This window comes from Pseudophryne corroboree, chromosome 4 (assembly GCF_028390025.1).
Source record: "Pseudophryne corroboree isolate aPseCor3 chromosome 4, aPseCor3.hap2, whole genome shotgun sequence".
NCBI classification, from domain to species: Eukaryota; Metazoa; Chordata; class Amphibia; order Anura; family Myobatrachidae; genus Pseudophryne; species Pseudophryne corroboree.
The window spans coordinates 278,896,150-278,910,442 of record NC_086447.1 but is presented as its reverse complement, the minus strand read 5'-3'; the positions used below and the strand labels follow the sequence as shown (position 1 = coordinate 278,910,442).

The 14,293-nt window shown below is 39.6% G+C and overlaps 1 protein-coding gene across 1 annotated transcript in view; it reads left to right on the top strand.

Annotated features, from left to right (window-relative positions):
* The window catches only part of PPM1L (protein phosphatase, Mg2+/Mn2+ dependent 1L), a 407,817-nt gene extending 393,847 nt beyond the window's left edge, over positions 1-13,970 (top strand). The window contains exon 4 of the mRNA XM_063916170.1: positions 13,369-13,970. Coding sequence (XP_063772240.1) covers positions 13,369-13,715 — 347 coding nt within the window. The 3' untranslated portion in view covers positions 13,716-13,970. The remainder of the gene's footprint in view (positions 1-13,368) is intronic.
* The last annotated feature ends 323 nt before the right edge of the window (positions 13,971-14,293 follow it).

The window sequence follows — 14,293 nt, the reverse complement described above, 5'->3', positions numbered from 1 at the left end:
CAGAGGGGAAACGTCAATTTATTCTTTCTGCAATTGCCTTTATTTTGTCTCACAATTATTTTTTATTTGATCACTGTTATTACCTTCAGGTCCTCGGCACGGCGATGGGGACCAGGTTCGCACCCAGCTTTGCCAACATTTATATGGGCGACTTCGAAAACACCTACATATGGGGAGGCGCCCACAGTGCGAACCTGGTCCTCTATGGTCGCTATATCGACGACCTGTTTTTTGTTTGGAATGGGGATTCTGCTTCTGTCACTGAGTTTGTTAGGTATATTAACAATAACACTTATGGTTTAACCTTCACGTGCACTCACCATCCCTCACAGATTAATTTTTTAGATGTAACGGTGGAGGTGGTAGAGGACACCGTCACAGTATCACCTTTCAAAAAATCAGTGGATGTATGTAATTATATTCCTTATTCTAGTAATCATAATAAAAACTGGCTCAAGAATGTACCAAAAAGCCAGATACACAGGATTAGGAGAAATTGCACTTTTGATAAAAAATACCATGAACAAGTTAAGGAACTGGTGGATACATTTAAGGGTTGTGATTATCCACAGGTGGTATTGGATGAGGCCTTGGTTTATGCTTCTAAACTTGTGAGAAAAGATACGCTTGCTACGAATAATAAGAATCGTGCTAATATACAGGAATCCGGCCATTTAAGTGACGAAAACTTGGAGGTTAAAAATAAAAATAAAAGTAAAAACGAAATAATGAAGAAGAACAAAGATAAATACAGTTTGGTATTTAAATCAAAATTTAATGTAGCAGCCAGTAAGATCAAGGGCATAATTAACAAAAATTATAGATTATTATTTACTGATTCTGTTCTTAGGGAACATCTAGATGAAACACCTATGATTGTTTTCAAGAAAGCTAAAAATCTGCGCAATATCCTAGCTCCAAGTTTCTTCAAAGGACAGTTAGATCGATCTCTAAAAAACACACAAAGAACTCTCATTGGACCGGAGGTCACAGGTTTCTTTCGATGTAACCATAGGAGGTGCACTACGTGCTCGTTTGCTTTGAATAAAACCAAAAGTGTGGTGTCAAGTGTCTCTAAAAAAGAGTACACAATTGATACATTCATTAATTGTAGCACTCAATATGTTATTTATTTACTGATATGTCCCTGTCAATTATACTATGTTGGTCGAACTATACGTTCCCTGAAGCTCAGATTTATGGAACATAGAAGGAATATCCTTAATAACATCATGAACCATAGCGTACCTCGCCATTTCTCTGAGCTTCATGGAGGCGATCCAACAGGGCTTCAGCTGATTGGGCTGGAACATATTCCAGCAACCAGCAGAGGTGGTGATCGCTTTAGAACTTTATGTAGACAGGAGGCAGCATGGATTCTAAAGCTACAGACATTGAATCCTCAGGGTCTTAATGAAACCATCGATCTGGAGTTTATCTAAAGGACTAAAACTGAATGTTTGAAATCCGTATAGCTGTTTCTAATCAATACATATATGCATATGTATATTATTCATACATGTGCATATATTTTTTGATTTAAACACCTTTATAGGAGTATATATAGATCTGGTCATACAGCTCCACCATGAAAAGCTTTTTTCCCTTGTTCTACGTTTAATATACTGGGTTTTTTCAAAATCACCAGTTACATACAGTATCCCTTATTCTCTCCTCCTTCTCCATGACACTATATACAATGTGTATTGTAAAATATGCATTGTATACTGCATATGACTATTTGGTTCTTATGGAACTATTTTGTAGTTAATTGGGCTATTTCTAGAGAAAGACACAAACATTTATGTCTGTCTGCATATGTGTATGTGCACAGTGCGTGTGTGCACATATATATATATATATATATATATTTTTTTCTATTTTGCACTTCATTCCAATTGCCTCTGTTTTTACCGCTCTCTCTCTCTTTTTTGTTCCTTTGTTGCCCAATACAATACCACTGGAGGGCTATTGGGGTGTTTCTTCATTTTAGGTATCTGTTCTGTTGTTAGAACGGATTTTAAGTATAAGTGAAAGTAAGGATTATATAAAAGAAAAATAATTTTTCCTATTATAGTCATGCACATTAATATTACGATAACTTGAGAAAGTCTATTTACCTAAATGTACACACGGAAAGATATGCAAATTAGCATGACAATTATAGATTGCCTTAGTATCTTTCAAAACAAGGATTAGTATTCCCAGTCTCATATTTTATTTGGGTTCTCTTTTTTATGTATTGAATGTGATAAATGTTGTGTTATTGTCCACCAGATTAAGGTATTAAAATGATATTATTATAGTGATGCCTTTTATAAATGTGCATGTTTGCTCCATAACATTAGGAGCTCAATACACCACATATAAATTGAAGATATAGAAATGGCTGAATCCAATTGCTGAAAATCATTTTCACCTGTGGAACAGGTATAAGAACAGACCATTCCTATTCCCAGGTATACCTGCCTTTCGAAAAAGACGCCCTGCTGGCGTTGAAACGCGTTAAGGACACAGGCTTCTTTCTTCCAAGGATCAACACTGCTAGTGGCTGCATATCTATCTCCCATCCGTGCACAGGAGCCCGGTTCCAACTACCGCAATCAGGAACACCTTCATTGCAGCTCCAACCCCTGTAACTACAGCCGTCCACTCTACTTGGGGAGGTAGAAGTAACAGGTGTCGCTCCCTCCCAGCCCGGCGCAGACCGGTGTACTCCGGAGTATCAGCTTACAGCCTCCGTTTTGAAAGTGCGGAGGTACCGGAGGTGGCGTGGACCATCGGGGACGGCTTGTCGGGGCCCCCTGCACGGCGCAGCATCAGTCATACCCGCTGAGGCTCTGGTGTGTGTCTCTGACGGGACGGCGGGACGACACCAGGGAGCAAGGACAGAACAGGCTCCTGCCCAGCGGAGGTTGTATTTTTCACATAATTTTTTCATATACCAGCTGATTACTGCTATGGATTTGTGCTATACGAATTTCTTCCAAAACATACAACCGTGAGTGACTCTTGTTTAGATCTAACATATAACAGCCTATACATTTATACTTGTGTATACTGAGTGAACCCAGCACGGTTTAAAACCTTCCAGGTGTTGCTAATAAATAAGTCACGTGCAAGTAAGATTATTCATTAATTATGTTTTTATTCAATTGATTATGAAGTATTAATCTAGTGTACATTCAAATTGTCGTGACATTCTTATCATTGTTTTTTACTCCCGGGAGGTTGCTGTAACTTACATACATTTTATATAAATAAATGTTTTTTAATTGTCTGATTGTCAAGCGCCACTTGTTATTTATTAGTTAGTTTTCGTTTTAAGGGATTGGCAATTCCCTTTATCAGGAGGCTGCTGACAATCAAAGTGCAGTGCTACTCACCTGAGCGCTTAGTTTCTTTTTCTTCCTATACATGTACCTACGTCTTTGTACACTGATGTTTGGATTCGATTGAGGTTATGCTGGGTAGATGAAGAAGACACAAACAAATCGTCACAGTGACATATAAAATTTTCATGATCTATATATTCCTATCATTTTCTGAACATTGTTTCCATTTCTGGAACGTATGCTAGGTCTGTTTAATAATTGAACAAGGGTTATAAGTAGAGATGAGCGGATTCGGTTTTACTCGGATTTACTCGGTTCTCAAAACGGCATCTGATTGGCTATCCAAAACACGTGACATCCGTGAGCCAATAAGATGCCGTTTTGAGAACCGAGTAAATCCGAGTAAAACCGAATCCGCTCATCTCTAGTTATAAGTAGTGTCCTTCCTAAATAACATAAACCTTCGGAGTTCGGGGAGAGCCACTCATAAACCTTTCTTCCACATATATTAATGAGCTCTTTATCTGCAATGTGTGAATAGCCATTGTCTGATTGTTCCTGATTACCTCTGAACTCCATAACTACTAGAACTTAGATTTTTCTCTGACTTTAACAAACTAATCGGCTAATCCTGGGATCCTATAAGGAAATCACTCCTTCCTCCAGAACCAGTTCCAGTCCCACACTCGACTCCTCATAAAAAAAACCTCGCAAAAATAGAATATCCTGAAAGAAAATGTTTGTCAGCGGGAAAGAGAGAAAAGAGAAATAGAACAAAACAACTCTTGTTCATAACAAATCAATTACAATGACTGGTGTTTCTGCAGTCCTTTAGTACGCTCAGGTAGTGTTCAACAGTGCCGCCTCTCAGTCTTCATGGAACAGAGTCTCTAGTGATACGAGGTTCTCTTTGCCTTGCTCTTTGCACACACAGTTCACTTGGAACACACAGTTCACTTTGCTCTCCACCTTGCTCTTTGAACACACAGTTTACTTGGAACACACAATTCACTTCGAACACATAGTTCACAAACTCGATGAATGTGAGCAATAAACTACTTTGTCACGAGTTCTCTCCGGGTCAGCGACCTTCTTGCAGTGGGACGAGTGGACCCAAATCTCTCTTTCGGCGACCTTTAGTGCTGTCAACAAAACTTGGTATGGTCCTTCCCACCTGTCTATTAGGCAACCTGAGCGTAAGAACAATCACACAGTCTCTTGGTTCACAATCAAGACAGTTCGCATTTGGCATACCAGCAATCAACAGTTTCAAGTTCTTTTGTCAAGTTCTCAAATGCTGACTCATCTCAACAAGGTACTGTACTGTCACCTCATTGGTGTATTTCTGATCATGACATGAGGTTGTCTTCCAAAAACAACCCAAAAAAAAAAGACACAAATACCAAAGCAAAAACAAATTTCGAAGAGGGTGATTCGTCGAGTGAAGATCTGGGAGTGGTTTCGAAGCTACATAATACTAGTGGCAGTATCTATGATCACAATAGTACAATTTCAAGCTTTGCTCCTACTTCTAGGGGTCCTATTAGCTACACACAAATTTCTGCGCAATTTTTCTTTGCGGTAAACACAGCAGCAACCGTGGCGGCAGAAAATGCCTCTACCCAGTTTGAGAAAACATCAGTGCACACCAATACATAACAATAATTCCTAAAGGGTGTTAACTGTACGAAGTCGATTTGTATTTCCTGAAAAGATCCGTCTGCAGGAGGGATATGGGATGGCTCTGTTGGTATTGTTTTACCAATATTCTTCCTCAAGCAAGCAAGACAGGTCATTGCTCTCTTTACCTGCAAGAGAATAGAATCCTGGCGCACACCAGTAGGCTCTCATCAGCCTGCACCTACCCTCTTTGCCTAGATGAGTCAGACCGTGTGCCACCTCAGCTAGACTTGGAAGGTATGCTCTGGGGGCTACTGGTTTACCGTGTCCACCTGCCCACAATCCTGAGGACTCCTGGCCATACCTCTTTGTCCTCCAGACTGCCTCTTCCTGCAGGGAACACAATTTTTTTGTATTTTAATTTTCTATCGTGTGTTTGCAATGTAGAGTACCATGAGCATAACTCAAAAAAATAAAAGAAAAAATAAACATCTCTACAGGAGAGAAAGAAGAAGAAAAAGAAAATGTCAGGTTTGCCATTCACCAACAGGCATATCAGTGTCTATACAAAATTTCCCTTCACCAGTATTCCCATTCTCCACCCTTTGTGCATGACACGGCACACTGCAGTAATACTGGTGTCATCGTGCTGTTGAGATATACTGGGTTTGGGCAGAACTCTGAAGGACCTAGGCATGTGGAGTTTGAACTGTACTTGGCTCCATGTATTGTACCACCCTGTGTGAACGCAAAAGATGAATAGAGGTTGGTGACGGATGAGTTTGTTGAGGTGAAGAAGATTTTATAAAAATTTGACAACTGGATTGGGCACTACGGGGAAGTGATTCTCTACTTGGTCTATACCCCTAAAAAAAAATTCTGTGTGTCTTATCTCTACTGGGACTATCCCAGCCATCAATCCAGTGTCCTGTCCATCCTAAGTTCATAGGGAACCCGGTATCTGTGAGATAATTTCCTCTACCTGTGATGGACATGCATCTAGAACAGCAGAATGCAACATTAGTCTTCAGGTTTTGTCAGAGGGTAATGTTGCATTTATTTTGTTCTTCCCATTAGCCGAATCTGTGTTTTCTATATGGCTTATGATTCCTTACTATATGTCCCTTGGTCCCGTCTATGTGTTTAATAATGTGGCTTGTGTTTTCTGTCTAGGGGATCTATATTGACTATGTGTCCTACTACTCCTACAATCTCTGGCAAAATGCCCTTCCTTCCTACAAGTGTAACATATTATTGACCATTAGGGATCTGGGGTTTGGACTGATGAGTCTTTCCTGTATGTGCCAGTATACTTACCATCCTCAACCTCTCCACCTGTTGTTCTCTGCGCCTAGCACTATTTTTGTGATGTTCAATAGCACACTATCTAAGATTAGCTACTGTGACCCCTTTCTAATTTTGCAAGGAAGTCTGCACCCTGACTCTCAATGCCTTATTGAGCCCGTCCATTTGCACAGAGACAGCTACCTCCCATTTGCCGAAGTAGTGTTTACCAGTGGTCTTATCCAGATGGAGAGTTTTCTATTACTGCAAGAGACAAAAACAAAAAAAAAGTTTAACAAGCTTCTAGGTCATGCAAAGTATTTAATTCAATCCTTCTCATCCCGTATTAAGGGTCTGTACATGGTCCAACAAACATTTCCGAGCTCATCTTTACTAGGGGCATTACTAGGAACGAATTCTGCTTATATGGTAACTGAAAGAAATACCCTGGGGTTACCTTGTCTCTGTCCGCTTTCCTACTGGCAAATACTATTGTGCGGACAGGTTATTTCTCCATTTCAGACGTTACTTTCTTGATTTTTTTTGTTTTATGTTTGGGTTTTACTATATATGTACATAAATGATACCATACTTACCTGTTCCACTGGTCTCAGCCACTTCCCCCACAGGCTACTGCTCTTCTTTTACCGGTTGGATACTCCTCTGGGTACATGAGAAACGGCTGAAAACAATCAGGTCACCTTCTCCTCCTAAATAAAACTTCAACATTCATTAGTACATATATAGGTTACAGTCATATTTTTCATATTTTTATTATTTTCTATAGTTTGTATGCTGGCCGTAACTGCTTCCACATCTACATAAGGTGGTGTACTTGCATTCTTTTTTTTTCTTCCTACTTGTTTATTGTTGCTACAAGTTCAAACAGTTCTTATATTTCCATTCTTGTCTTATATGACTTTGGTTAAACATACCACCTGCAATACCTTAGGATCAAACTCACCAACCCCTCTTGCTGTCACAGGTTTAAACAATTTGTATGTCTGACCCTTTGTTTTCAGGATTTTATCAGAAATATTCTTATCCTTACGTTCTGCAATACCTCTGGTTCAAAGCTGCCCACTTTAGGGAATGGTACCCTATCTTTGTCAGTCATACATACCCATTCAGACAAAAAGTCTTCCGTGTGTGATCTATATTTACCACACATAACAAACCTCGCTGACCCCTTGGGCCGCGGCTCTTCAACCTGAACCCTGGCTACAAAACGTCCACCGCTTGTGCAATTGGATCCCATCGCGGACTTTTTCCTTTTTACGCAATCCCCAATGCACAATACGAATAAACGGTGAAAGTTCTTAGAGCGCTTTCACCCACTCCTTCTCCGCTGAGTACCACGACTCACTCCAATAGTGACCACCGCGAACCCAGTGAGGCCCCTATCTGGTTTCTATTCACTGGAAGTGTTTAGGAGTGACTTACCTTTTCCAGTGAATATACACCGCTGGAGATTTTCCTGAGAGAGACCAGCGAAAACTCCCTATACACTTATACACAAATCACGCTTGCGTATGCTCTATACAGCGCTAATGATACCGCAATTTTACGCAAACGTTCGTAAAGGGGTATCAAGTTGTGCTGTATATATCGCATCCACAAATGCGTAGTCCAATTGCACAGCGTATAGGTACTTGTTACCTATCTGCCGTACAACCACGGGTCAATGAACAAACTGTGACCCTCAGCCCGGAGCGTAATACAAAACCTTTTAACTTCAATCACAATACTATGCACTATCACGCTCCTCTGCAAATCACCTCACGACTTGCGTATTTCAATTTATATTAACGTGAGTCAGCCACTTCACGCCACCAAGCCTCCTCTTACTTGATGTACCACGGGACCCGACTTCCGGGGTTCAAATATCCACTCACTCCTACGTTTGCTCACTCAAATACACTTTGTTTTTCTGTACAGAAAATTTGGATTCATTCAGGTTGGCAGCTTTACCGCAGAGGCAATTAAAAAAAAAGTTTTTATACTAATCTGCTTTAGAAACCGGGCAGTTTTGTGCTATTGTAGCGTGGCTACTGTCCCACCTTTAAACTAAACGAAGTATTGTGTAATCTGTACTTAGCACCGGTACTCTTACGCACTTTGCGTAAACACGCGACCGTGTGTTTCTCTTAAGCTGCGTGCGCAGTCCTGTACTTTGTCCGAGACACGTGTACAAAACCGTACGTCTGCAATAAAACAAATCCCACAACTTCTATAAATGTGAGCAATATTAACTATAATCGCTCACTTAACACAACACACAGTTTCTTTCTGTATAAACCTTTACAACCAGGCCAGACTGCGTTTGTGCTTTACACTTACTTCCTTAAACATTTATTTTAGTTTTAACTATATAGCAACAAATGTATGCGGTTTCACACAGATCTATAATGACTCTAGCAATAATCAATAATTTAAATGATATGATTCAGATTGGATAGCTGTCTTGCAGAACATACACGGATATAAATATACACATAATTATAATAATATTATATATAATATATATTTATATAATATATATATATACCACTTGACTCTCATAGAACCCCCACACAGTACACACCTACTGAATGAATGCATTTCCTTCAAAGTCTCTAATTTGCATATCAACAGAGGTTCATATGCCTGTTCAAGAGGGTAGTGGGACAGGTTAATTAACATTTCAATGGCTATCCTAAACTAGCAAGCAGATTTAACTAAATCCTGGAGGAAAAAGAAAAAAAACTTTCTTTATATCTGTGTGTAATTCTTACATCAAGTATTCATCTATTAACTCTCACTAGGCCCAGCTGAAACTATTTGTAATTGACTATGGCATGGGTTAAATAAATGCATTGGTAACTCATAAATGGTGTTTGATGTGACCAAGGAAAGCTGATTATTCTGAGCAGTGAAAATCAGCCATTTAGAAAATGACCTTCCCAAAATGGCCGCTGCTCCTCCCCCTTCCACATCCATGAGGGTTACACAAAATGGTGGACAGGCCATGTGGTTAGTCCAAAATGGAGGACAGACCATGCGGCTTCCTTTGTCACAAAGAAATCACACACCATACAAGCACCAGAAGTTATTTTAGGCCTGAGTTAAAAAAAAACTATATCAAGGCTATGCAGCAACTTTTAAATGTACTTTTAACCCCACTTAACAGATAAACAATCCAATCTGAATCAAACACAATATGACTTATTTGAACCTTGTTTTGCAACAATAAAAATACATTTTAGCATCTTAAATATTATGAGAAACGCATTGTCCCTTGAAATTTCATATCATTGGCTTACTGATAACACAACAATACATTAACGTGGATGTTATTTTCATCAGCTTCGCGATGCGTCCATCGGAGCCGGTCAATTACAGCCGTGTTTGTAATGTACAGTGCATCATTAAGACCCTGATATCCCGTAAGAGCCCTCATCTGTGAATGCCAAATTGATTTCTCACAAATATTTAAAATGCCCGCTCTAATATATATTGTAAATGCCTGCACCTCTTATTACCATATCCCATGAATGTGCGCTATACATCGCAAAACATTGCATCCCATAAGAGAAAACAATACACCCACACATTATCTGAGTTCCAAAGCTCATTAATGTATATATTTGTTATTAAAAGGATATGGATTCAATATATATTACAAAGTACAGTATACCTATAGTTACATGATTACAACTCACACAGTAAGCAGTTAATACATACAGTTACATACAGTTACATGCCATTACATACAGTTTCAGTTACAGGCCAGCGATACAATTACCATTCCCTCCAATGCATCTTATGTCTCTCTCTCTGTAAATAAATACAGGAACTGATCTGCCAGCAAGTCCATCATCGTCTCAGACCTTACAGCCACTGAGCTCCTGTGTGATCAATAAGTGTTATCTAGTTTTTGGGGGAGGGATTCACGATGAGTCACCAGTTCCTTTGTATATGCTAATCAGTTTCAGCCTTGAAGACATCCAAAGGGCTGGCCTGAGTTTCCTGATTTTAGCTTTTATACATTTAATCATAATTATCCGCTGCAACAAGCATCAAATGAATCTACACATCAATCTGGTTGCTTCAATAGTAAACATGACCGGTCTATCTTGTTTCGTTCAAATAATACACATATTATGACACCACTCAATCATATACAATTCTAAATCATCATGATGTCTGGCGCTTGATACCACCACAATTATGTACTGCATGAAATAAGTGTTGAATCCATCTCTGTGGCATGTCCGTGTAAATGCGTGTGTTACCATATATTGCTGTGCTCGCTGCGCATATTTGCAAGTATAGCGACTCATAATGTGTGTAGTTTGTATGTTCTCTTTATGTAATATTTTTGACTTCGACAATACATACATACATACATGGCATACATACATGCAAACAGCATACATACATACATAGCATACATGCACACAGCATACATACATACATACATACATACATACATGGCATACATACATGCAAAGAGCATACATACATACATACATACACAGCATACATACATACACAGCATACATACATACATACATACAAACAGCATACATTCACACAAACAGCATACACGCAAACAGCATACATGCATACATACATACACACACACACAGCACACATGCATACACATACAGTATACATACATGCAAACTGCATACATACACACAGTACACACACAGTATACATGCACACAGCATATATACACAGTATACCCACACACATACATACATACATACATACATACATGCATAAACACATAGTATACAAACACCTATTAACAGGAAACACAGTCCCTCATCCCTGCACCTATATACATGTTAGTCATACAAACAGTGCTGGCCGGGTGAGGTTCATGCTGTACTAATTAAGCAGCAATTCATTTTAGAGTGCCTCTCCTTTACCTCCTGACTTACTGTACAGTATTGGAGGAAGAGAGATGCAGATGCACACTCTTAGCACTAAGAACACTGGTAATAAAAATAATTTAAATAAACCCTCACAATTAACATGGGGTATAATTGAAGTTCTTAGCACACATTTGCGCAAATATGCGGGCCCATGTACCGCGGCCAGGTGACTTCATCACATGGGTCCCTAACATCCCTAATATTATCACATTCTATCAATTTATACAGGACTTACCCCTAAATAGGGCCTTATCAATGTGTGATCTGAAATGCAGGAACCTAGCTAATTAAAACACCTGAGGGTGAATGGGAGGAGTGCCAATCCAGAGGAAGGAAGCCTTGCCTTCCAGTGTACAATATATACACAAATATAGTGGAAAAAAGGGGGAACCTGGATTGCACATCCTATTACTAAAGATATCAAGAGGTGCTATCATGATGAAGTTACCAGACCGCGGTACATAAGCCCGCATATTTGCGCAAATGTGTGCTAAGAACTTCAATTATACTCCATGTTAATTGTGAGGGTTTATTTAAATTATTTTTATTATCAGTATTCTTAGTGCTAAGAGTGTGCATCTGCATCTCTCTTCCTCCAACATAGTATTAGAAGCCTCAGCATGATAGCACCTCTTCATATCTTTAGTAATAGGATGTGCAATCCAGGTCCCCCCTTTTTTTTATACTGTACAGTATGTAAGAGACATACCTGGCTGCTGCATATTCACTGTGAGTGCTGAACACCGCCCTGGCCTCACCCGACTGTTTCAAACAAGCCCCGTGTATTGCCAGTGCCTGAGAGGAGCTGCTCGCTTCGCTGCATCTCCACCTACAGGCAGCCAGCAGCTAGCTTCTCACTGTCACACGGACAGTGTAAGGAGCCGAAGAGGAGCCTCTCCTTCTAAAAAAAAAAATCATCCGCCAGCGGCGATGGATCGGCGGCCAGGGGGGGTTCTAGGTACTCGGAACCCCCCCCCCCTGCGTGCGCATGTGCCACCCCCTGGGCTTAACTCTCCAGCGGCCTGACAGTTACTCGCTCAGGATCCCGGCTGTCTGTATGTTGTGATATCAGTAGGATGCCGGCGCCGGCATTCCAAGCAGTGTCAGGATTCCAGTGTCGGTATTTCGACTGCCGGGACCCTGACCAGATCCTGGTTATACAATTGACGTATTTGATCTTGGCTTCTAAAGATCTAATGATGTTTGTTGAGCCTATAGTAAACTTTGCCTTTTGGGGAATGCGTGGAAGACTCTAAAAGTAATTGCATGCAGCTCATCAAGCTAGCTAGATGGCACTGTAGAACATTCTTCATATAGTAAACGTGTTATCAGTAAGTTGCATAGTCACATCACCACAGCAATCTGTTAGGCACTTTAAGAACTTTTCCCTCAACATCATATCAGGATAGCAGGATAATTAACACGCTTCTTTTTGCATGTGTGGCCAATACTAATGTGAAATGAATTAGGTCTTTATTTATTTTCCTGGCCGTTAACTGTGTTGTGCTTCCCCCAAGACCTAGAGCCATAGGTTGCAGCTTAATGTGCCTAAAGGTTGATCAGGTTTTGGAATGCCAACCCCTCCATGGAATCCAGTATGAAGTTTTATTTCTTATGAGATTGTCAACTTATGACCCCAAAAGTTTAATTGACCATTGACTATTGACTGACCCATTGAGGTTTTACAGTATCTCTCTCGTGGATTGTCTTGTCAACCTTTGGGTGTCGAATACTTAGGGGTCCCCTGCTCTAGACAGTTGTTTAATTCATAACCTAGAGAAAAACTTAACCTAAAATGTCTGGATTTACAGAAGAGCAAGTTTTGATGTGCTGAATCATTATGTCACCCATCATCTAACTGTATTTAATTTGCCGTCTTCCTTCACTAAATGAACAATGTCATTGTTTTAATTAGCTTTGTCGTGTCTAAGAACTGCTTTTCTGTGCACACTGCAACCAGACTGAACTTCAGTGGAAGTCTGCAATACAAACACCTCAAGATGTCCGACTTTATTATAATTAAAGTATATCAGAAATCTGCACATCCGCTTTATTTTAAAACATTAAACTCGTTACATCTAATAACTACCCCAAAAACACATATCTATCAGAAAAGCAGTCACGGAACTTCCCCATCAACCCACTTGTGCTGCTCTTGGGATATAACCCTGTTGTTGTTTTTTTGTTTTTTTTCTGTTCTCCAGGTGGTTTCATCAGTTTCAACGGATCTTGGCGCGTTCAAGGTATTTTGGCAATGTCCCGTTCTTTGGGCGATTACCCCTTGAAAAATCTAAATGTCATCATCTCAGACCCTGATATCCTGAGCTTTGACCTTGACAAGCTGCAGCCGGAATTTATGATCTTGGCATCTGATGGGCTTTGGGACGCTTTCAGCAATGAAGAAGCAGTCCGGTTCATTAAAGAGCGTCTGGATGAACCTCACTTTGGAGCCAAAAGTATTGTGTTACAGTCCTTCTACAGAGGATGTCCTGATAACATAACAGTTATGGTGGTAAAGTTCAGGAATAGTAGCAAAACAGATGAACAATAAAGTATCTATATATGTACAGATGGACTTCTGGCAAACTGTTTTATTTTAATTTTAAGTAGGAAAATGTGGAAATGTTATTACGATTATCACATGACACCATATCCATGTCCGAAACGTTAACATGGACTTATGCAGCTAATGTATTCATCAACTGTAAAATTACAAACACAGGAAGTATATATTATCTGAAAAAACATTGTTACAACCTTAACAAGCAACTATCTGTATTAAAAGGAAGTGTTACCCCTCTATAAAGATGTTAATGTTTTATTGGGGGGATGGGGGTTTGAATATATTACTATGGGTGATCATTTATCGTACACGATTTCAAAGCCACATTTACTGTATTGTGTTGCTGAGTGAGCCATGTCTTCATTTTCAACACCCAGAGTTATTACAACTAATATATTGTTGGTACGTATAAAAGAAGAAGATCTAATGGAGACCATGGATATATGCAAATATTTCTTATTGCATTTAAAGTAATCATAACCTAATCTAGTTCAACATAGTAGCAAGAAATGAAAGCCTGTCTTATATATATTATATACAGTACCAGTCGTCAAAAGTTTGGACAC